General features: G+C 38.7%; 1 protein-coding gene across 1 annotated transcript; it reads left to right on the top strand.

Moving 5' to 3' along the window:
- Positions 1-1,279: 1,279 nt before the first annotated feature.
- Positions 1,280-24,089, top strand: LOC129545008 (acyl-coenzyme A synthetase ACSM4, mitochondrial). Its single transcript, XM_055408811.2, has 13 exons — positions 1,280-1,480; positions 3,404-3,614; positions 6,721-6,928; positions 12,878-13,021; positions 13,745-13,901; positions 16,110-16,189; positions 17,792-17,915; positions 18,545-18,625; positions 18,760-18,861; positions 19,470-19,597; positions 19,691-19,790; positions 22,707-22,826; positions 24,003-24,089. Exons 1-13 carry the CDS (start codon positions 1,280-1,282, stop codon positions 24,087-24,089), a joined length of 1,743 nt encoding a protein of 580 aa, XP_055264786.2.
- The last annotated feature ends 724 nt before the right edge of the window (positions 24,090-24,813 follow it).

Genomic DNA, 24,813 nt, shown 5'->3' with positions numbered 1-24,813 from the left:
CAATATACAGGGTGACAACATACAGCCTCAATGCACTCCTTTCCCAATTTTGAACCAATCTATTGTTCCATGTCCGGTTCTGATTGTTGCTTCTTGACCTGCACACAGGTTTCTCGGGAGGCAGGTAAGGTGGTCTGGTACTCCAATCTCTATTACTGAAGATAGCTATATATATGAGACATGTTAAGTGCTAAGGGTGCAAACATAGCCTCTACTCACATCATCAAGATAGGTTAGGAGACAAGGCACATATGTTAAAAACAAGAGTTAATGACACAAGGTGGACAACTGTTGCATGAATAGTATAGATGCATGTTATGGAAATTCAAAGGAAGAAATAAATCAGAGAATTAGGGGAGAAAATGTTAGAATACAGATGGCAGTACAGAAAGGGAAGGTTACTTTACCAATGTCATAAAGCTAGTTTTGAAAGAGTTGAGTGTAAATCACAAGTTTCCTGATTCATATTGTAAGACTGTTTCATGGAACTATGCTAATGAAAATGATCTTAACAAAAGCATCAGCTAACACTTTGAAGACACTTTTTACATGCTGGGCATTTTACAGACATTATCTTATTAAATTCTCATAATAACCCTAGGACAGAGGTGCTGTATCTTTCCCCATTTCACATATGAGGAGATTGAGGTGTAAGAAAGATAATTTTCCTAAAGCCCTACAGCCAGAAAATGGCTGATCCAGTACTTAATCCAAGGTTTCTAAAGAACTCTAATGAAAACAGGTAGCATGGCCCAGAAACTAGAGGAATGACAGGCCAAATCTAAGTGGTGGGAACAGACATTTATGAAAAGTGAGTGGGCTGCTTTACTGGAAGAGGAAATTCGAGAGAGGACTTAGCAGATAGAGTTAGAACAGAGTATGAGGAAGAGAGAAGGAGGTCTTGAATGTCAATCCAGGCAGCAAATTTTCTGTTTGTCTATCATGTGTTTGGGAAGAAGGTAGGAACAGAAGATCGGAGCTTGACAACTCTATAGTTGTGGGCTGTTGTTGTTGCTGTTATTTTTAAGATTAACCTGGTCACAAGGAGAATGAAGAGGAAGAGTCTCTTAGTAGAGGACTGATCAGGGGCTAAATCCTCAGCTCTAAAGAAGGGCGGGGTGTTTTCAGGTGTTTCCCAAACTCCTGAGGGTACACAGCTACAGGTCCACTTCCCAGTCTCACCACAGAGCATGGGAAGAGACTAACACTCCTCACCAATCTTTCCCCACAGACTGCAGTGTTTCCACATCCACACAAGCTAACAAAGCCCTTTGGAACCATGAAGATTTTTTCCCGCTACCAGACATTCAGATTCATCTGGCTCACAAAGCCATCTGGCCAGCGCTTTCACAAAAGTCACCAGCTGGGGGCGCCTCTGACTCTTGCCGACTTTGAAGCCATAAATCGCTGTGAGAGATCATTGCCGAAGAACTTTAACTTTGCTGGGGATGTGCTGGACCAGTGGTCCCAAAAAGAGAAGGTATAAGATGATGGGCCTCCTCTAACTGCTTGGTGTCTACCTATCTCTCAGCCTTCCGTTTCCTTGTTCTGTGGCCATTTTTAATTCCATTCTTTCATTCCTCTCGGTTTCCTTTGTTTTCCAGTTGCCCTTCTCTCTCTTCAGGAAAGAACTTTGCATCTCAACTACGTCTTTATCCTCAGCCCCCCTCATCATGGTTACTCAATGAATTATGCCTCTTTCCCCTCATTTTCCTTAAGTCGCACATAGCAACTCTTTGTTCTCCAATTCTTCCGTTTGGGTTGGTCACAAAAAATGGTAATTTGAGCTTTGGTTTTATGAATAGTCATTGGTGCAGAAGCAGTGGTTGAGAAGGAAAAAGCAATGCATTTTATGAAGTGTTTAGTGTATCCACAGGTCAGGGTCCCTGCATACTGACCCCCCACCCCCAGCCAGGCACTAAGCTGAACATTTTACTTATTAATGCTTACCAAAATGCACTGCAAGGGCCCATGCTTCAGAATATATACTAGATGTACAAGGTACTGAATATGTGGAGTTAATTCTTCCTAGTAAATAGAATGGACAGTCTTCCTTCAAATCTATTGTCTTTAGTTGCTCTTATATTTGATACACTCACTTTTGAACAGAGAGCCCAGGTAGAGGAGGAAAATCTCTAGATAAAATTTAGGGACGTATTTTGTTTTCAGTATACATATTTATTTTTCAGTAACCCATTTTTAGCAAGTTGTACTGATTTTCCCATTATGATGCTATTAATAATTAAACATATTTTCCTTCTTAAGTAAAGTATTCAAGTAAAAATGAGTCAACAAGGTAAAGATGAATACAAAAGAACAATAGCACAAGTGTAGACAGATCTGGAAGAATAGTGATACTCAAATGACTAAAAACTGAGAAATACTGATCTATTTTATTTCATCAAATCCCCATCACCACCCTGCAGATAAGGGGGCTGAAGATAAGGAATTTAACCTCACGGAAGTTAAGCTCCTTATCCAAGTTCACCAGTTCACAGGTAAATGAACCAGCTTCTGATCTTACAGAGCTTTAATCCATTGGATAGGGATGCCTCTATGATATCACAGAGTTTAACGGAATAAATGGGAATGTGCATACAAAGCTGCAGGAACACAGAGAAGTCAGGAGAAGAAGTGGGAGCTAAGAAAGACTTGACCAAAGAAGTGAAATGAGAACTGGGCTTCAAAGTATTTCCAACCAGGGAAGGTAAAGGGAGCATTCCAGATAGGGGAAAAAAAGGGGAGTAATATCTCCCCCAAGTAATACATAAAGCAAAGAGATTTTACAATGCAGACTTCTAGAATCACGTGTAAGAAATTTGCTCCAGAAAGCAATCACGCTCCTTCCACGAAGGCCCTCCATCTTGTTCTCGGTTACCTACAAAAGCCATAGCTTGGCCTTTTGGGTAAAAAATGATAAGTTCCTAATCAGTCTTAGTCCATTCATTTTGGCTTTTGGTTGTAAGAGAGTCTAACTTAAACAAGAAAGAAATTTATCAAAGGGATGTGGGAGAGGTCACAAAACTGGGTTGGAAGCTGGAGTTTTCACGACAGGAGCCAGGACAGATGCATAAGCACCAAGAACCAATAGACAGATTTTGCTCCAACCATTTTCTATCTTTTTGTTCTTCTCAGAAAACTCTAAATCAGAGACAGAAGGTGTGATTGGCCCAACTTGGGTCACAGGCCCACACACTGATCAGGGAAGGATGAGCACCCTGATGGATTGTCTCAACAAGGCAGTATTTGATAGAACAGTGGCTCCCCCACAGGCAAACTGGGTTCTGTTACTGGGCTCCACCAGCACAAGTGCTGAGAGAAAGATACCAAATATGTCCCATCTATTTGATGACCACTCATCCAAGTCTTCTTCCTTCTTTCCCATATGCCTATGCATACCTAGACAGGAGAGAGACCAGCCAACCCAGCCCTGTGGTGGGTGAACGGCAAAGGGGATGAAGTGAAATGGAGCTTTGGAGAACTGGGTTCCTTGTCCCGAAAGGCTGCCAATGTGCTCACCAAGCCCTGTGGTTTAGAGAGAGGAGACCGAGTGGCCGTGATTCTTCCCCGAATCCCAGAGTGGTGGCTCATAAACGTGGCTTGTATGAGAACAGGTCAGTGCCAATATTTAACATTTCTAAATCATGCAGAAACAGAAAAGACTGAGAGTAGAGGTTTTTCTGAATTGTTAGTCCTGACTGAAGTTATGCTTACAAAGAACAGAAAAATTGGGTTGAAATTAGAAGGAATCATGATGCAATAATAAAACACTACCTCAAGAGGTAAGTATTATTGATGCCCATTTTGCCAGAAAGGAAACTGATGTTCTGAAAGGTTGTTTCCCCAGAGTCACACAGCTAGAAAGCTATGCAGTTGGAACTTAAACACAAAACTCTGTAAAAGCAAATGTGGGTACCAATACCTCTTTGCAGTTCTGGTTATGATGTGTTCATCCAGATGCTCCAGAACCTACTTCTCTGAATATATTTTTATTCTCCCTAACATAGAAGTACAAAAGGAGGAAAAAAGGACTTTATAACAAAATGACTTTTAAGACTAAGGTTGTAGATTCCAGGTGGAAAACTTTAGCCTCTTTCCAGAAAATTAATGTGTTAAATGACACATTTTCTCCCACAGTAGTAATTTATAATGTACCCCAGTAAAATTTCTACAGAACTCTTTTTCTTTCTAGGACAGAGTTCAGCAGAAACCACTGCCTATGAATTGGTTATTTATTTTTGTATAAAGCTTTAAAGTTTTAATGGAATACAGCCATGCTCACTCACTTACATATTGTCTATTGCTCTTTTTGCATTACAACAGGAGAATTGCTATTTGAAATAGAGATGGTATGACTCACAAAGCCTAAATGTTTACTGTCTGGGCTTTTACTGAAAAAGTTTGCACACACAACATAAATGTTTATAAGTCAATCAAAAATAAACAAGAATACCAAAGGGTATACTGTACAGAACATGAAAACATTTGTTGCAATATCATTAATAATAGGAAAAAATGGAAACAACTATATAGGAACTATTAAATAACTTGAAAATTAGCTGAGGATAAAGTATAGTGGAGGTGTGGTTATTGCTAATTGAAATTATGATGCTTCAATTTACTGGAATGTCATTAAAAGAATAATTATAAGGATTTCATAATAGTGTTGAAAAATGCTCTCATTGCCAATATTACATAAAAATAGCAGTATATAAAATTCTTTTGACATTCACTATAAAAAGGAATTTGCAAATGTGAAACCAATTGTGGGTTGGAAAGAGAATTAAGATTTTATTTGTCATAAAAATATACTAATATTACTTAATGTATGTCATTTGTGAAATGCTGAGATTAAAAACAAACCCACAGGCAGAATGGTCAAAAATATACAATTAATTAAATGTTAAACAAGCGCCTGCGGGTTATGTTTTCAAGTTCAGAATAATTAAATCTCAGTAAACACTGAGATACTAGTACTATGCACCACATAGCTAAATACTTTGCTTTTGCTGTAAAGCGTAAAAATCTGAAATCCACTAGAAGAGAACATACTCCTGACTCCCAAGCTATCCATTGAATACATCCACATCACAAATCCCCCAAGAGTACTAATAATTTCTGAGCCACTAAGAACAAGTGGTTTGCAAAATAATCTTATATTTTTATATTGAGTGAATGATGAGATATTTTCTTTATTAACTTCCTTTATCACATCAAATATCTATTCATCTTCTCAAGAGGGGATGACATGTAAGAGCTTTTAAAATATATTCAATAGTTAAAGTTTCCTTCCTAAGAATTCAACTCCATATCTTCCTATATAGCCTACTTCAGGGAACCCACCAAGAAATAAGGAGTCTGGTATATGACACAGGTCTTGGGAGTCTGGGAAGTATATCTTTGAATCTTGCTTCTGCCACTTACTTTACAGCCCTTGGGCTAGTTGTCATCTGTATGCTGGGATTAATTTTAAGTGAGATACCAGGCATATATTACATAATAAATGGTAGTGTCTCTTTGTAATGCTTTACACACATTCCACTTTCTTGCCATTGATCTGCTTTAGAAAGTGCAAACCACTTTCCCGCTGTTTTTCATCTAATTTTCCCATATATATTCTTCTCATAAGGAACTAGTACTTTAAAATCAGGCGCATCACAGGCCAATGTTTAGAATGATGTGAAACAGGGGAATAAATTAAGCATTGCCAAAATAATGTAGGCATATGTCAATGAACACAGACCACTGAGAAAACCCAGGTTTGAAGGCTGACTCTGCTACTTGCTTGGCTCATATTCCATCAAATGGCAACAACTGCATTGATTTACATCATTGCTTAGAACAGTGGTCTCCAAGTTTTTTTGGCTATACAATCTATCAATAAAAATCCTTGGGACACATATACTCCCATCTGGATATAGTTATTTAAGTTGTTCTACTTTGTTAATACAGTATGTATATTATAAAATATATACAAAATTGAGATAAAGTCATAACCAGAATTCCATATCTCCAATAAATTTTTTAAATTCTAACTTCTTCTCTTATCCCTAGTGGCTTATCTTGCCAAACTCATTTGGAAACCATAGGTTCAGATGATTGGATGAGTTGATATTCATGAAAATGTAAACCTGTAACATACAAAGTACTGTTTTAAGTGTTATATGACAATGACTAAAACAGTACATAATAATAGCCCACCATTATGATGGCTCATAGTAAAGAATCATCTGCCAATGCAGGAGATGCGGGTTCCATCCCTGGGTCTGGAAGATCCCACGGAGAAGGAAATAGCAACCCACTCTAGTATTCTTACCTGGGAAATCCTATGGACAGAGGAGTCTGGCAGGCTACAGTCCGTGGGGTAGCAAAAAGAGACATGTCTTAGCAACTAAACAACAACAGCATAATGCTTACTATATGCCAGACTTACTATTAGTTTCCCCATTTTACAAAGAAAGAAAGGAAGACACAGAGAGATGAAGGAATAAGTTCAAGGTCACAAAGCAAGTACGTTGCTAGGATGGGATTAGATCCAGGGACTGTCGGACTCTGAAGCCAGTGCTCTGAGAATCTCTCAGGGATCAGGGTCCTGTGGGATGTCCCTGGAGACCAAGACAAGGATAGCTGAAGGTTAGATTTTGCAGCTATTTGCCACGCAGGCACAAAGCCCAAGTTTCCACAGTCCACAGTCTATTCAGAGGCCTGTCTCTTTCCCAGGGCTTGTCTTCATGCCAGGAACAACCCAGCTGACAGCAAAAGACATCCTCTATCGGCTGCGAGCATCTAAGGCCAAGTGCATTGTGGCCAGTGAGGAGGTGATCCCAGCAGTGGAATCCATTGTGTCAGAGTGTCCAGACTTGAAGACCAAACTCCTGGTGTCTCCACACAGCCAGAATGGGTGGCTCAGCTTCCCAGAGTTATTTCAGTGAGTACTTTCCCCACATCACTTGCAGTGCCAGCAATAACACCAGTCACAACTACATCTCAGAGTCTCCTAGCCTCCAAGGACTCTTGCATACTCTGGGTTGATCCAGGCTCCTTCTCAGAAAAAAAATCACCTAATAAAAATGTTTTAAGGACAGAGAAAGGGATGTGGCTCTGCTTCCATTTCCCTCCTTTTTACCAGGGCCTGAGATGAGTGTCCTACCTGACTTAGCACTTGCCTAAGTCCTGGAGCATGTCTCCCACAACTCTCACTGCCTTGACTCTGGCCACCATTTTTTTTCCCTTAAATGTGATCCACCTCAGGGCTTTTGCACCTGCTGTTTTGTTCTATCTGGAATGCTCTTCCTCAGTCCTTTTCACAGTTGATGACTTCCTGTCAAATTTCAACTCAAATGTTTTATCCTCAGTGAGACTATCTCTGACCACCATGTCTAGAGTAGAGTTTCAAGCTAGTCTACCACATCATCCTGTTGTTTTCTTCATAGTACTCATCACTATCCAAATATCATATCCACATTTGTTCCTGTATTTACTATGTTTTTCTCCTCTGCAGTTGACAAATGATGACCCATGGGCCAATTCTGGCATGGCACTCACTTTTATAAAGTTGTATTGGAACATGACCACACCCATTTCTGTACATATTGTCTAGAGTGGCTCTCATCTTATAAAAGCAGAGTTGGGTAGCTACAACAGAGACTCTACGACCCCCAAAGATATTTATTATCTAGGTCTTTACAGAAAAAAATTTCCATCCCTGTTCTAAACGGTAAGCTCCAAGAAGGCAAAGGCACTATTTGTTTATTTGACTGATCACTTTATTTCTAGTTCCTACCATTTAGCTGGGGCCCTAACAAATGTTTACTGAGGACTGAACAAAATAGCACCCTTAACCTCAGTTTTCCTTATATGTAGAATGGGGATGCACATGTCTCAAGTGTTGTTTTGAGAATAAAATAAGCTAATAAGCAAGAAAGTGCTTCCTAAACTGTAAAAAAGGGAGTAAAATGTTTATAAAACATATCCTTCAAAGAGCTGTTAAGTAGCTTATGTTTGTTTAAAAAATACTTTTGATTAGCTTATAAAAAGAAGACATATAAACTCTGTTGAATAAAGGTAGTTTCTATTGCTGGAATAAAATTTTACTAGTAATCAAAACTAAGCCCTGATGGTCAAACCCAAAATGTTTTCCCACAGCTATGCCAGAGAATGCTGTTCGTGTCTTTCATAAACTGAGTACCTCTTGATAAGTCAAGTAACATCTCTAAAATTCTGTATCTTATTCATAAAATAAGGATAGTATAGTATCTACCCCAATGAGTCGTATAAAAATCAAATGTGATGAAGCATGTGAAGTTTTTAGCATAATGCTTGGCACAGAATAATCACTCTGTAAGATTTATAGTAATTATAATTATTATTAGTCTCAAGTTAACAAAGCCATTCAGCAGTGCAGTATTTCCCTAAAGTAGTGTTATTCAATTGAATATTCATATTCCTCAGTAAAATATTTTTAACACACTCCCCTAATACATATGTATTTATTTATTTATAAATTATATACATGTACTTTTGTGTACCACACAAATATCAAAAATCATTATTTTAAAGAATGAATTCTAAAATACATATAATTTGAAATTCTATTTTCTTCTCATCTGAGTCATCTTGCATACACTCCCGGGCAGCAAGTTCCCCCACTTTCAAGACTCTTGTCTTAAACAACTCTGCCACATTCCGTTGAGTCCCCAGAAAACCTTTAAAGTGTCACAAAATCCACAGGAGACAGAGAACTTTGAACTCACATGAATTTCAAATTGAAATTTATACATTTGGGGAGTATTTTTCAAGGTAAAGGGAATCCTTACTTCAAACCAACAACTTTGGAGCGTCATAACTTGACAACTGCCATGGATTGTTTCTCTAAAAGCTAAGGAAAAGAGAGCCATAAATTGCCAACAACCGGCCGTTCTCTCAGAAAACCACACACAGCCATAATTAGGACTATTTCATTTGGTCAGAGTCAATCTTCTGGGAGTTCACTTTAAGGTTTCTCACTCTACTTCTGTCTCCCATGGATAGACGTTCATGAACATCTTTCAGAATATTATACTAGAATGGGGAAACAGTTAAAATTATGGGCCTGACTGATATTTCTCTTTTCCTGTCCTAATGAAAAGGACCCTTCTCTTCAGTTCAAGACCCTGGATTCTGATCATAAGGGGCTTAAAACAGTGTTCCAGGAAGAAGAACTATATGAACAAAAGTATGGAGGCAAAGAAAATCCCAAAATGTGCAAAGAAAGGACTGCAAGCAGTTTGGGGTGGCTAGAAAAGAAAATATGAAGTCAGAGTGGAGGCCAGAAGAGCAAGCAGAGGCCAGATAATGGCCTCTCATATAAAGATCTGACTCTGCGATCCCATGGACTATACAGTCCATGGAATTCTCCAGGACAGAATACTGGAGTGGGTAGCCGTTCCCTTCTCCAGGGGATCTTATCAACCCAGGGATCAAACCCAGGTCTCCCACATTGCAGGCATATTCTTTACTGGCTGAGCCATCAAGAAAGCCCAAGAATACTGGAGTTGGTAGACTATCCATTCTCCAGTGGATCTTCCCAACCCAGGAATAGAACCAGGGTCTCCTGCATTGCAGGTGATTCTTTACCAGCTGAACCACCAGGGAAGCCCAAAGATTTAACATGTATGCTAAATTTTTAACTTGACCCTATGAACAAGGGATCTGAAGAGGGAAATGGCAACCCACCCCAGTATTCTTACCTGGAGAATTCCACGAACGGAGGAGCCTGGTGGGCTGTGATCCATGGGGTCACAAAGAGTCGAACACAACTGAGCAACTAATACACACATGAACAACGGAAGCCAATGAAAAGTTTTAAGAAGTGAAGTGTCAAGGTTAGTTTCCAGTTTTAAATAGATTTTTCTGGCAACTGCATAAAAAATAAATTTGAATAGAACCAAACTGGAATCAGAGAGACCATCTGAAAGGCTTATCTAGGGGAGCAATGATGAGATTCTAAGTCCAAGCCCTGATGAGTAGGAAGAGAAGGAAGCTAAAGAAAGAACTAGAAGGATTTGGAGACTGATTGGATGTGAAGAATGAAGGCAAGAATCTTCTGCTTTTTAACTCGGATGACTTAGTGGGTGGGATACTATCAGCTGGAAAAAGAGTTTAAAGTTGTGTGTTCAGTCGTTCAGTTGTGTCTGACTCTTTGAGACCCCACAGACTGTAGCCTGCCAGGCTCCTCTGTCCATGGGCATTCTCCAGGCAAGAATACTGGAGTGGGTTGCCATGCCCTCCTCCAGGGGATCTTCCCAACCCAGGGATCGAACCCAGGGATCGAACCCAGGTCTCCCACATTGCAGGCAGATTCTTTACTGTCTGAGCCACCAATTGAGGGGACTAAGAACAAACAAATGTGTAGCAAGTGGTAGATATTTGAGTTTCAAGCTCAAGGAGGTAAGGATATAAATCTGGAATCATCAGCATATAATCAGTTCCAAAAAACTGATTATATATATATAACTCAGGTATGCAAAGAAAGACACAAGTCACACAGTGGAAACTCTGCTTGAAAATCTACTTGTCACTCACAGATTATAATGTTTCTTTGTTTTAAAAATCAAAAGTTTTATATCAAAAGTTTTACATACTAGATTAAGAAGCATTCAAAGATGAGTTGGGCTTTTTTGGTTTGTTTTTGTTTGCTTGTATCAGATACTGTGATGACATTCCCCTTTCTCCAGTCCAACACATACCATTTCACCGTATATTTTACTGAAAAAGTCAATACAATTGAATGGTCTATTTGGGGAGGGGGGACAATGGGTGGGATAGGCAAGTTACCAAGAAAACCACATTAATATTTCATGAAACTATATTTGACAATATAGTGTGTGTTTATATCATTAATCCTTACTGTTTTAAAATTTCAGTGGCAATCTTAATCTAATTAGGATGGATTAAAATGGTATCCTCAACTCTGTTTCCTTCAACCTGAGATATTAAAAATATGATATGTGAGTTTTAAAAATTCATAGGTGTTCTATTGGGTATCAAACACTGAGTAGCAAACCAACTCAAAAGTTAGTGATGTAAAAACAATCATTTTATTTGCTCAAGATTCTGTGGGTTAGAAATTCATGTAGGTCTCAGCAGAAGCAATTTATCTCTGCTCGACTGGAACTGGAGGATCCAAGTGGGTTCACTCATAAGTCTGAGACTTTGGTGTTAGCTAAACATTTCTCTTCTCCCACACATGCCCTGTCTCTCCAGCAGGACAGTCTGAACATTTTTATGTGGTGGCTGTGTTCCAGTGAAAAGTGAAACTACAAAGCCTTTGTGGCTTAGGCCGAGAAGTTGCATAACTTCTGTCATGTTCTGTTGGTCAAAGCCAATCTTAAGACCAGCCCAGATTCAAGGAGAGAGGGCACAGGCTACATCCCTCAGTGAGGCATGCTTGGATGGAAGAAATTGTTGGGGCTGTCTATGCAGACAATATTACACAGATACTATTATCAGTTAAAATGCTCTTAGCTTTAGCAATAGAAGACCCAAGTAAGTGTGACTTAAACAATACAAGTTTATTATATTACAAATAAGAAGTACAGAGGTAGAATGGAAAGAGAGTTGGTTGATTCAGTGTTTTTTGAAGATAGCAAGGACCTAGATTCATTCATCTTTCCATCATGCCATCCTCAGTGTGGATGATAATCCCTCTCGTGACCCCAACATGGCTAGGCTAGTTCCAGATATCAAGTACTCTTGCAACAATATCCAAAGGTCAAAAAGCAAGATGAACGGGGTGGGGGGAGGCAATATTCCTCCCTCGTGACTCTTTAGAACAAGGAAACATGTCTCATAAAGCCTTTAAATCCCTTTGACAAAATTGCATCATATGCCCATTCCTAACTCAGTAACTCGGAGAAGGCAATGGCACCCCACTCCAGTACTCTTGTCTGGAAAATCCCATAGACGGAGGAGCCTAATAGGCTGCAGTCCATGGGGTCACTAAGAGTCGGACACGACTGAGCGACTTCACTTTCACTTTTCACTTTCATGCCTTGGAGAAGAAATGGCAACCCACTCCAGCGTTCTTGCCTAGAGAATCCCAGGGATGGGGGAGCCTGGTGGGCTGCCGTCTATGGGGTTGCACAGAGTCAGACACGACTGAAGTGACTTAGCAGAAGCAGCAGCAGCAACTCAGTAACTACTAAGGGAAGAAATTACCATGATTGGCTTAAGCTAATCAAGATTCACCACCCACCCCCCCCATAGGTATATAGAAAACAGCCTCCCCTGAAGCACATGATTGCCTAATAGTATAACAAAATCAGAGTTTTATCAATTTCAAGGAAGAAAAATAGGATGCTATATATGTCTGCCAGCAATATTGAAGATATTGAATAAAAACAATTTAAAAGTTTAATTCAAATACCGAAAGATCTTTCTATAAATCTTAATAACAATTTACAAAGATTCAATACTTATTTTAAAAATTTTATGAATTAAAAAAGTGCTTATTGCAAAATGTTTAAATAAATGAAATAATATCCTTTTGTTATTGATATTGAAAGGTATCTTGGCTATTTATAGGGAGATGGGAGCTTTGAAATAAGAGACAGGGGAATTGCTGGGTGGTCTAGTGGTTAAGTGGTTAAGTTTCTATGTCCTCACTTTCAAGGGTACAGGTTCAATCTTTGGATGTAGAACTAAGATCCCACAAGCCATGCAGCACAGCTGCAAAGTCCCTATAAGTTTTCTTGAGAAATTTCTCAATTTGGATTGAGAGGGGAGGCTTTGGATTACATTCTGGTGTCAAGAAGGCATAAGTAGCAAAGCAAAAGAAATATCAGGGCTAAACTGGTCTGCCATGTTCAGTCATCATCTTGGGGCCCATACTTTACAGAACTGCCTCTGCAGAACACAGTTGTGTGGAGACAGGAAGTCAAGAACCAATGGCCATTTATTTCACCAGTGGGACCACAGGCTCTCCCAAGATGGCCCAACACTCTCAGAGCAGCCTGGGAATTGGGTATACCCTCTGTGGAAGGTAAGGAGGAAAACTGTTTTTTTTTTTAATTATCCCCCAAGCTGCTAACATGTATATCCAATTGCCTAGTTGGCACCTCTACCTGGATGGCTATTAGCTATTTCAATGAAACATCTACAAAATAGAACTCTCAATGTCTTAACTCAGGAAATTGTACCATCTAACCAACTGGTCAAGCAAAAACTTAAGAACTGACCTTGATTCAGTCCCCACAACAGCATGTCTGGCTAATTCTCCTTTTGGCCAAGTAAATTTGCCCACCCAGAAAGGCCTTCCAAGATGTCCTAAAACTATCACATTACCCTATTTCATTTTTCTCATAGCACTTATCACTATTTGAAATTATGATATTTACTTATATACTTATTCACTGTCTAGCTCCCTAAAACAAGGGCAGAAATCTGGTCTTCCTTGCCCTCTGCTATAGAACAATGTCTATCATATAATATTTGCTCAGTAAATAGTTGTCACCACAATGGACAAACTCGGAAAACCACACCAAACCCAGACTCCCACTCACTCTCACACAACCTAAGATTCTGAAAAGTCCTCTAACAAGAATGAGAGGTAGTGCCGCTCATCCAGCCATGGGGCTTTTTGTGACCCTTCTCCATAGCCATTGAGGTTCTAAGGCAAGGCCGTTCCTTAAGGACACAAATTTTTTTATTTTCCCGTTTCTTTATTTCAGCTTGGTCTGTCTTGTTGCTTCCCCATATCACTTAGGTATTGGCTAGACCTGAAGTCCACAGATATCATATGGAACATGTCTGACACTGGCTGGATCAAGGCTGCCATTGGCAGTGTGTTTTCCTCCTGGCTTCAAGGAGCCTGTGTCTTTGTGCATCGGATGGCCCAGTTTGACACCGACACTTTCCTGGATGTAAGTCACTACTTCAAATTACATATAGTTAGGTTTCTCTCGTCTTTCCCAAAACCATAGAGACATCGACTTCTTGGGCTTATGAAAATCATTTCTTTTTTAAGAAGTAAAGTCTCCAGAGACTTGGCTTTAAAATGTATTTAACATTTAAAAGTGAAGAAGGAACACCCACAACACTCTTAAACATAAGAAACCTTCTTGTGCTGCAAATTGTTCAGGATTTGCTAGTATCACTAAATCAGTGGCCACCTGAGAGTCTGGTTCTAAATAACAGATTAAGTCTCAAGTCTAAATAAATCTTTCGTTTCTGTTTCAGCGAAACAAAGACAATAGTTCATAAATCCGAACTCCTGTGTAGAGGAGATTGAAGGTGGTGTCACCTTTCTCCCAGAGTAGCGTCTTTCATTCTCCCTTCACCCTGTGCGTCTCACTTTGCTAATTCTCAGAACCCAATATTCTTCTTGAAACCAGGCACATCCGTACTTCTCAGCCAGAAATAGCTAGAATGAGATATCAGATGGCTCCAGTTTCTTTAGCCTCTAGAAAAATGTGATTCAAGGCCAATTATTTTTCAACCCCATGAATGATCAATCAAGTTTAACAAAATACTTATTATTAAAAACACCACACCTGTGTGCGACTAAAAGCTATGCTCACCCTGTTATTTTGCCAACTGGTTTGACGAGATGGTTTGTGAGTTTTCACAGAAATTTAGAGTAACATAAGAACTTGGGTCTCTACATCAGATTTGTAAAGTGACTTGAAGTAGATAAGTCAATTTTACAGTTTTAAAACCAACATTTATAAAATAAGAATATTTTATTCTTTATGAAATATTCTCTTTCATAAAGTCTTAAATATGTTCAATATGTAAATAGAAATATTTAATAATATATTAATATACCATATAATGTTATATAATTATATATAACATTATTAGTATTCTTATTTAGTATAGTCAATGAGACAAAATCAGAATAAATATTAAAATAAAATATTCTTTTTATAAAATATTAAATGTGTAAGATCTAAATATCTTATATGTCATTGACAAATTATATATTAATATAATATTGATATATCTGTTTCATGTAATTTTAAATACAAATATTAAAAGTGTTCTCATTCAGTTGCTAAATTGTGTCCGAATCTTTGCTACCACACTGACGGCAGCATGCCAGGCTTCCCTGTCCTCCGCTATCTCCCAGAGTTTGCTCAAACTCATGCCCATTGAGTCAGTGATGCTCTCTAACCATCTCATCCTGTGACACCCTTTTCTCCTTTTGCCTTCCATCTTTCCCAGCATTTCCAATGAGTTTTCTCTTCATATCAGATGGCCAAAGTATTGGCACTTCAGCTTTAGCATCAGTCCTTCCAGTGAAAATTCAAGGTTGGTTTCCTTTAGGCTTGACTGGTTTGATCTGTTTGCTGTCCAAGGGACTCTCAAGAGTCCACAATTTGAAAGCATTGGTTTTTCAGTGCTCAGCCTTTTATATGATCCAACTCTCAGATCCATACATGACTACTGGAAAAACAATAGATTTGACTAAATGGATCTTTGTCAGCATGATGTCTTTGCTTTTTTAATATGTTGTCTAGGTTTGTCATAGCTTTCCTTCTAAGAAGCAAGTGTCTTTTAATTTCATGGCTGCACCACAATTTGAAAGCATCCGTTTTTCAGCGCTCAGCCTTTTATATGGTCCAACTCTCACATTCATACATGACTACTGGAAAAACCATATTTTTGACTAGATGGACCTTTGTTGGCAAAGTGATGTCTTTGCTTTTTTAATACATTGTCTAGGTTTGTCATAGTTTTCCTTCCAAGAAGCAAGTCTTTTAATCTCATGGCTGCAGTCACCATCCACAGTGATTTTGGAGCCCAAGAAAATAAAGTCTTTCACTGTTTCCATTGTTTCCCCATCTATTTGCCATGAAGTGATGGGACCAGATGCCATGATCTTAGTTTTCTGAATGTTGAGTTTTAAGCCAGCTTTTTCACTCTCCTCTTTCATTCTCATCAAGAGGCTCCTTAGTTCCTTTTGTTTTCTGCTGTTAGAGTGGTATCATCTGTATACCTGAGGTTATTGGTATTTTTCCATGAGATGATCACATGTCAATGAAAGAAAAGAAGAGGTTGTAGACATCAGCTCCAGTCATTGCCTTTAATTAACCACTGCTGATATTTTGTCTTTCTCCATCATCCAGACGCTTACCACTTATCCTATCACGACCCTCTGCAGTGCTCCCACCGTGTACCGGATGCTTGTGCAAAAAGACCTTAAGAGGTATTTGGGCAGAAGTCTCCATTTGAACCACAAACAGAAGTTATAATCCAGCAACACAAATCTCCCCTTTTCAGTAAAATTTTATGAAAAAATAATTTCTCAGTCTCACCATTACTGACATTTTGAACCAAATAATTCTGTGTCATGGAATGCTGTCCTTTGCTTTGTAGCATTCTACCTGGCCTCTACCTACTGTTAGTCTATATCAGTAGGACTTCCTTCTCCATCAGTGGTGATGATCAAAAATGTCTCCACACATTACCAAGAGTCTCCTAGAGGGCAACCTCCCACCCCTGACCCCTAACATCCCCAGTTTAAGAATCACTGGGAAACCCTCTAGGAGCAACAGAACACTTTTCCAGAAACAACAAGAGTTCTGTAATCCCAGCGCTTTCATCACCCCTGCCCTAAAACACACACACACACACACACACACACACACACACACACACATCTATATTTATACTACCTTGAAGTTAATAAAGTCTTATGACTTAAAGCTTATATTCAACTTAGCCAAATCACCTGAAAGTTAGGTGAAGTTGCAAAGTGTATTTATTTAACTAACATGAATTTGATATATAAGGAGAGAGAAAGGAAGAAACAATTTAAGTCATTACAGTCACCTGCTTCTCCCCTAAACCTGGATCCTTCAAAGACAAAACAAAACAAACAGAAAAAAGGGCATCCTTCGTTCCCCCAAGGTGTGGATGTCTAGGAGAGAGATAGCTATGAGCAGCAATAAAGGAGACACGAATCTTCCCTTTTCCTAATCAACTCCTTGTGGCCCTCAGAATGTGAACATCTTGCTCAAATTTTAAGATTAATTCAAGGACTTCTATTCTGAATAGACACGATTCATTTTCTACCAAACCCTTCCTCCCATTATGGACCTCACTCTGTTAGAACTGGGCTGTTCCAAGCTTTCTCACCTGAACCTGGTTGGGCAATTGAGTAGTAAGTCACTGGTTAAATGCTCAAGCTACAAAGTCAAACAGGCGAGACTCTGCTCCTATTAGTGGATCTCAATCACTCAAGAGGTCCTTGTTAAGGCTCCCTTGACTCCATCCATGAGAGAGATTTAAGAGCCGCCTCACAGGTTGTGGTAAGAATTCAACAACAGCAGCATGTTTGGTGAATGAGATACTTGACAAGTGATCAATGTAGAGTACAGATTATTCAACTCTGCTCTTTATCATTTGGGAGGGCTTGGGCAAGTTCTTTAACTATTTTCAACCTCAATATCTTCATCTGTAAAACAGAGTCTGTGAAGATTATCAGAGTGCTCCACTTGTAACATCATAAATGTTCGATTAATATTAGCTGCCATATTTCTTGGCTCTTAATAAGTGCTTAATATCATTATTAGCATTTTATCCAACATTTTCCTCTCTTGAATAACCTGCTAAAATGTAAACTCCACCAAGAAACTGTTTTAATCATAACATACCCCATGTGCCTAGAACAACATCTGACAAGAGTTGAATTTTCCTAAGACTAGCCCTTCCTCACTCTTTGCTTGTTTCCAATGTCCTAGCTATCTGGTAATGAAAGCCACTCATATTTTGCTCCCCAAAGACCCCAGTGAAACTCTCTCTCCAGATATAAATTCAAGAAGCTGCGGCATTGCTTGACAGGAGGGGAGCCACTCAATCCAGAGGTGCTGGAACAGTGGAAAGTGCAAACTGGATTGGAGCTGTATGAGGGCTACGGACAGACAGAAGTGGTATGTCTAATGGACGAAGTTTAGCCTTTCAACCCCAGGACTGTCAACTGAGCCCCTGAAGTGTTCCCATACTGCTCTAAATTGTGATGGTATTTCCTAAAACTTCTAAATTGCCCAACTAGGTTTGACTGAAAGGGAATTATGATTATTCTTGGCTTTCCTGCCTCCTCACACAGGCTAAGTCTCAGAGGTGTTAGAGATTGAAGAGGTTCAAAATTGAATAGCTCATCTTTCCAATGCCCTGGGAAGGACCCCAGACAGTCCCAGTGGGGCTTAATAGAACTTAAGGTGCACTTAATGGTACTCAGCCAAAAGGAGTGATTTTCAAAGGGTAGTCCTCAAACCAGCAGTATCAGTAGCACCCATGAGTTTGGTAGAAATACAAATTCTAATACCCCGGCCCCTCCCTGACCTATGAATAAGAAACTGGGATGGGGCCCCAGCAATGTGTTTTAACTGATACATACTCAATTTGAGAACTACTAGTCTCAAATAATATATTTTGGAAGATGAGCTTGAATACTTGGAAAATCAGTCAGAACTGGGTCTTGGATTTCATTGTCATGCTATATTAATAGCTACAGAAAATGAATTTTTACATAGTGACATAAAATGTATCCTCTTAATAGGGAATAATCTGTGCCAATCAGAAAGGACAAGAAATTAAACCAGGCTCAATGGGGAAAGGAGTACTACCCTACGATGTCCAGGTTGGTAATACCCAATTGGTTCAATAAAGAAGAGAGACTGTTTCAGATTTCTGCTATTCATTATACAACTATTAACCTATTTTCATTTTGTGAGAAGAAAGTTTTAGGTACCTAAATTGTTTCTTTCATTCTAGATTATAGATGAAAGTGGCAACATCCTACCACCTGGAAAAGAAGGGGAAATTGCCCTCAGGCTAACATCTACACGACCCTTCTGTTTCTTCTCTGAATATGTGGTACAAGAATGTAGAACTTTAATAGACTGTAATGGAAAAGGTGGCATAGGGAGTCATATAGACGGGGGTCCAAATTTCATATCCCACATGTTTTGCTATGTGACCTTGGACAAGTCACAAAATCCAAGTCTATTTCATCAGCTGTAAAATGAAAAAAAAAAAAATTATCTCTCTCCTAAGGATTTTGGAGAAGGAAATGGCAACCCACTCCAGTGTTCTTGCCTGGAGAATCCCAGGGACGGCAGAGCCTGGTCAGCTGCCGTCTATGGGGTCACACGGAGTCAGACACGACTGAAGCGACTTAGCAGTAGCAGCAAGGATTTTGTAAAGATTAAACTCTATGTGAAAGAAACCAGTAACTTTGGTTGTCTTCAGAAGGACACCTGGATAGGCTTTAAGGGGTGGAGGGAGGTAGATATGTGGTGCCATGGGTGGCATAGACAATATTTTTTATTATACTCTTGTATTCTTTTGTATTCTTTACCAGGAACTACATTTAAATTTTTTTTTTAGAAACAGAATATGAAATGTACTAGTCACTTCATCGGTGCCATACCCCTTCTTCTATTCTGATCAAACTAATCTCCAATGTCATGTTTGATTCATAGGACAATCCAGAGAAAACTGCTGCCACCATAAGAGGGAATTTTTACGTCACTGGAGACAGAGGAGTGATGGACAGTGATGGTTATTTCTGGTTTGTTGGCAGAGCTGATGATGTCATCATATCCTCTGGGTATGTACATTTGCTACTTTTAGAAAGTCACAATTTACCAGGGGAAATCTCCTACTTAGGTGTAGATATCAAAGGCTTCTTTTCCTCTTCTAGGTACCGTATTGGGCCATTTGAAGTGGAGAGTGCACTAATTGAGCACCCAGCGGTTGTTGAATCAGCTGTTGTCAGCAGTCCAGATCCAGTCAGAGGAGAGGTAGTATGAATGTCACTAATTAAAGTGGCAATCTTGTATTTTCAATTTGTCCATCTAACCACTTTAAAGAATGAATCAAAAGTCATCATGTAATACTCATTATGAGACACACACACACGGCAATATATACTAGGCAATCAACTTTACAAGTTGTGTACCAAAGGGAATGTTTTAAGATTCTTTTAGTAGCAAGTGACAGAAACTCAACTCAAACTGACTTATATTTCTTTTTTTAAAAAAGGAATCTATTGTCTCACACATCCAGGGGTCCATGTGATGTTAGCAAAACTTAGTCTGTCTCTATTTCTTGCTCTGCTCTTCCTTATGTTGGCACTATTTGGGCAGGTTCTTCCCACCTGATGGTAACAAACTCCATATATACTTAACAAATTACAGCTTAACAACCCCAGGAAAGGAGACAGCTTTTTGCTGTCTTTGCAAAGACTCTTTGTTGTCTGGCTCAACCTGGATCATATGCCAGTCATTGGACGTAGGAGTTAGTGTCAACCCCATCACAGAGGTAAAGTAATCCTCCATAGGCAAATCAGGTTGCTGTTACTGAAAAGGGAAGACCAGATTCTGCACAAGCAAAAACAGATTTTACTATATGTATGATTGTTGTGAAATTCAGACTATACTTTCTCACAGACATAGTGCAAATAAGAGATTGTGACCAAGTTCCCAAACAAATCCCACAATCCTGATTAGGACCCAATGAAAAGGACTTCAGGGAATGACAAAAGTAGCCTTAGTTTTTGATGTTCAGGTACTCAGTTGTGTCTGACTCTTTGGGACCCCATGGACTGCAGCACACCAGGTTTCCCTATCCTTCACTATCTCCCAGAGTTTGCTCAAACTCAAATCCATTGAGTCATTGATGCCATCCAACCATCTCACCCTCTGTTGCCCCCTTCTCCTCCTGCCCTCAATCTTTCCCAGCATCACGGTCTTTTCCAGTGAGCTGGCTCTTCCCATCAAGTGGCCAAAGTATTGGAGTTTCAGCTTCAGCATCAGTCCTTTCAATGAATATTCAGTGTTGGTATCTTTTAGGAGAGACTAGTTTGATCTCCTTGCTGTCCAAGGGACTCTCAAGAGTCCTCTCCAGCTCCACAATTTGAAGCATAAGTTTTTCAGGGCTCAGCCTTTTATATGGTCCAACTTTCACATCCATACATAACTACTGGAAAAACCATATTTTTGACTATACGGACCATTGTTGGCAAAGTGATGTCTTTGCTTTTTAATATGTTGTCTAGGTTTGCCATAGGGTTCCTTCCAAGAAGCAAGTGTCTTTTAATTTCATGGCTGCAGTCACCACCCACAGTGATTTTGGAGCCCAAGAAAATAAAGTCTTTCATTGTTTCCATTGTTTCCCCATCTATTTGCCGTAAGTGATGGGACCAGATGCCGTGATCTTAGTTTTTTGAATGCTGAGTTTCATGCCAGCTTTTTCACTCTTCTCTTTCACCTTCATCAAGAAGCTCTTTAGTTCCTTTTCGCTTTTTGCCATTAATGTCATCCCATATCTGGGGTTATTGATATTTCTCCTGGCAATCTTGATTCCAGCTTGAGCTTCATCCAGCCTGGCATGTCCCATGATGTACTCTGCATATAAGTTAAATAAGCAGGGTGACAATATACAGCCTTGACAGACTCCTTTCCCAATTTGGAACCATTGCTCCATGTCTGGTTCTAACCATTGTTTATTTACCTACATACATTGCTCCATGTCTGGTTCTAACCATTGTTTATTTACCTACATACAGGTTCTCAAGAGGCAGATAAGGTAGTCTAGCATACCCATCTCTTTAAGAATTTTCCACAGCTCAGTGTGTCCGATTCTTTGTGACCCCATAGACTGTAGCCCACCAGGCTCCTCTGTCCATGGAATTCTCCAGGCAAGAATACTAGAGTAGGTTGCTATTTTCTTCTCCAGGGGATCTTCCTGACCCAGAGATCAAACCCAGGTCTCCTGCATTGCAGGCAGATTCTCTACCATCTGAGCCACCAGGGAAGCTCCAGCCTTAGTTCTAGGAGGAAGTCAAATAGTATGGAAGGGAGAATTTTCCTTTCCTCATGGAAGTTTCCTATATACTCTATGTCAAAATTTCAAAAACACTTTGCTTATCAACATTCCCCCACATCTCTTTCTGTATTCCTGGCTCAAATTACACTTGACCTTCTATGGATCCCATACTCATACCTCCAGTATCACCTTCATGATCAATGGATCCTGTTGTCCAAAATACTTTTCTCTTGTCACCAAATTCTCCTTCTCTCAATATAACTAACTTATTTCAGCTGAACATCAGAAGTAAACATGAATTAGAATCAATGTATGAATTGTTAATAACTTATATTCACCTCAGAATTATATTCACCTCAGAAATTATCTAGTTAGTGGGTTTTAAATAGTATTACAAAGAGAAGCAAAAAATATCAGGCAAGAAAGACTTTTTATAGTAAATCAGTCCTTTCTGAGTCCATCTCTCAACATACACACTTTCTCCATCAGGCCTCCTCAAAACCCTCTCAAAACACATGTTCTCTAAACCTCCAATAATCCTCTACTACTTCTTAAGTATGATGGAATAAGTGGCTACCTGTCAATCAAGGACTGCCTATTTAATAAACAGGATTAGTCTGGTTGAAATGTTAAATACTAGTGTGACATGAAAATAAAATGAAGCCTTTAGCTTTATTGAACCACTGCATTCCTCACACTCTCAAACCATTTATCTGGAATTAGATCTCAAAACCTCACTGTATAGTTGTATTCAAGCTTTGTTCATAGGTGATCTCCAGCATTACTCAACCTACTATTAACAAACAATTAAGTATTGGTGTTCAGCATTGATTCCAAACTCTTTGATGTGTTTGAAAAAGAAATTCATTAATATAATTTTTCCCCTACAGGTAGTGAAAGCTTTTGTTGTTTTATCTGCACCCTTTAAATCATCCAACCCAGAGAAATTAACTCTTGAACTTCAGGATCATGTAAAAAAATCAACTGCACCTTACAAGTATCCAAGAAAGGCAAGTATTGTACCCAAAAGTTAAATGTGTACTTACCAGTAATGTGTACTTACCAAATAAGTATCTAAACTACTAAGTACATATATTAGCTTTTGATTTTATAGTAACTCGTTATACAAGTAGACGATACCTGTTTCAACTTTAGCTCTAAGAATTTTGCTTTAAAATACTTTATATTAGGATACTATAGATGTTTGAAGAATTAGAATCTTTGATCATCTCTACAATACTAAGTAACTACTAAAGACACTTATCAGACTAATCAGTCCCATTTCATATGCGGAAAAAAAAATAGTGGCCAATTGTTTTCAAAGACAGCACATGACTTGCCTATCATAGTACTTTTGGGCCATTATACCTTTCTAAATTCAAAGCATGTGACTTTAAGTATTAAGGGATCAAATTCAAGGGACAGGAAGAAAATATTATCCAAAGAAACTGGAATTTTTCCTGAAACCTTCTCCAAAGGAGGAATTTAAGGACAATTCTATATGAAGACACACAGACGGCACTACAATTTCCTTCTAGTCCTAGAATCCTATAGTTGATATTGACTGATCCTCTACATGAGAATTCAGTTTCAACTGGCATCATTTCAGCTAAAAGGTAGTTAATTTCAACCTAAGCAACCTAATTTCCATTCAGTTCACTTAATCAGTGCCTAGTTTCTTTTCATGTTTGAGGACATTTTAAAATACAATAGTCATATCTTAAGGGAGAGCAAAAGGTATTTTACTGTCAAGTCAGAGCCTAAGTGGAAAATTGTATATATTCAAAATTATCTTTAAAAAATCTCCCCAGAACTTCCAGGACTCAGTTCTTAAAAGGTCAAAAAAAACAAGAATTAACTTGATGTTTCCCTTTGCATTTAGCTGTGGCCTCCATCTCCCTAGGGAAGTAGAGACCTAGGTCTGGTCTGAACTAGAGGAAAGCAATAGAATAAAGGGACTGTTCTCCTGTAAAGCAAACCAGTGTTAAAAACCAGCATGATGGAGCTCCACTGTCATCTTTATATATAAACAGAACAGTTTCTGGTGACCAAGACATTCAATTAGCTTAACACAACAGACATTGAAAGTCAACAGACACTTGATCAGACACTTAAAGTCACATGCTTTACTAGTGGGGATAGTAAACTTGATCAAGTGTCTCATAATTTGTTTTTCTGTTAACTAGGTGGAATTTGTTAAAGACCTCCCAAAGACAATCACTGGGAAAATCAAACGCAACGTTTTAAGAGACCATGAATGGGGTCGAACATAGCCTGACAAGAACACAATGGCATTAAGCAGTTAACAGGGCTGCTTTGTTTTAGTCAGTCCTTCCCAATAATTCAGTGACTACTCTTTTAAAATGCTTACACTCTTTCCTGGTTGAAAAACTCTACTGAGTTTTTGTTTTGCACTTCGCCAAAAAATAAGTAAGTAAAAATCTAAAAATATTTGGGAAGAAAATGATGATGACCAAACAACAAAGGCAATGATAAATGGCTTGTAGTGTGTAAAATAGCAGGAGTCAAATGATTAATTAGAAAAATATAAGGGACAATGAATCTATCTTGTGCCTGAGTAATTCAAAATAAAGATTAGAACTATTCTAAGAGATATGCTCAAGACACAATTTCTTCTACTTAAAATCTTTATATGCTAATTCTTTAAGGTGAATTAAAATACTACTGTAAAGAATTCAAAAGTCAATAAATGAACTTAATTAAGTACTGTACTATATACTTCATTTTGAAGCAAACTCACTGTAAAATATCTAACACTTGAATTAGACATAAAATGCTTGAAAGTTTTTAGTTATTGAAGAGAAACTAATATTTGTATCTTTTGGGACAATGCACATGACTTTTAATACATAATTTGACATAAAAACATCTTTTATGATTAAACTTCTTTATAATTATAAAGCAAGAGCTTTACTAAGAGGCAGAAAGAAAAAGTAGGGATACAGAACATTAGTCTTTAGGGAACTAATTTATTTT

The sequence above is a fragment of the Moschus berezovskii genome, chromosome 27 (assembly GCF_049115385.1).
Source record: "Moschus berezovskii isolate FMDL1 chromosome 27, NW_MosBer_1.0, whole genome shotgun sequence".
In the NCBI taxonomy this organism is placed as follows: domain Eukaryota; kingdom Metazoa; phylum Chordata; class Mammalia; order Artiodactyla; family Moschidae; genus Moschus; species Moschus berezovskii.
Note: the sequence above shows the minus strand (reverse complement) of the source record. Positions and strands in the feature narration are given on the sequence as shown.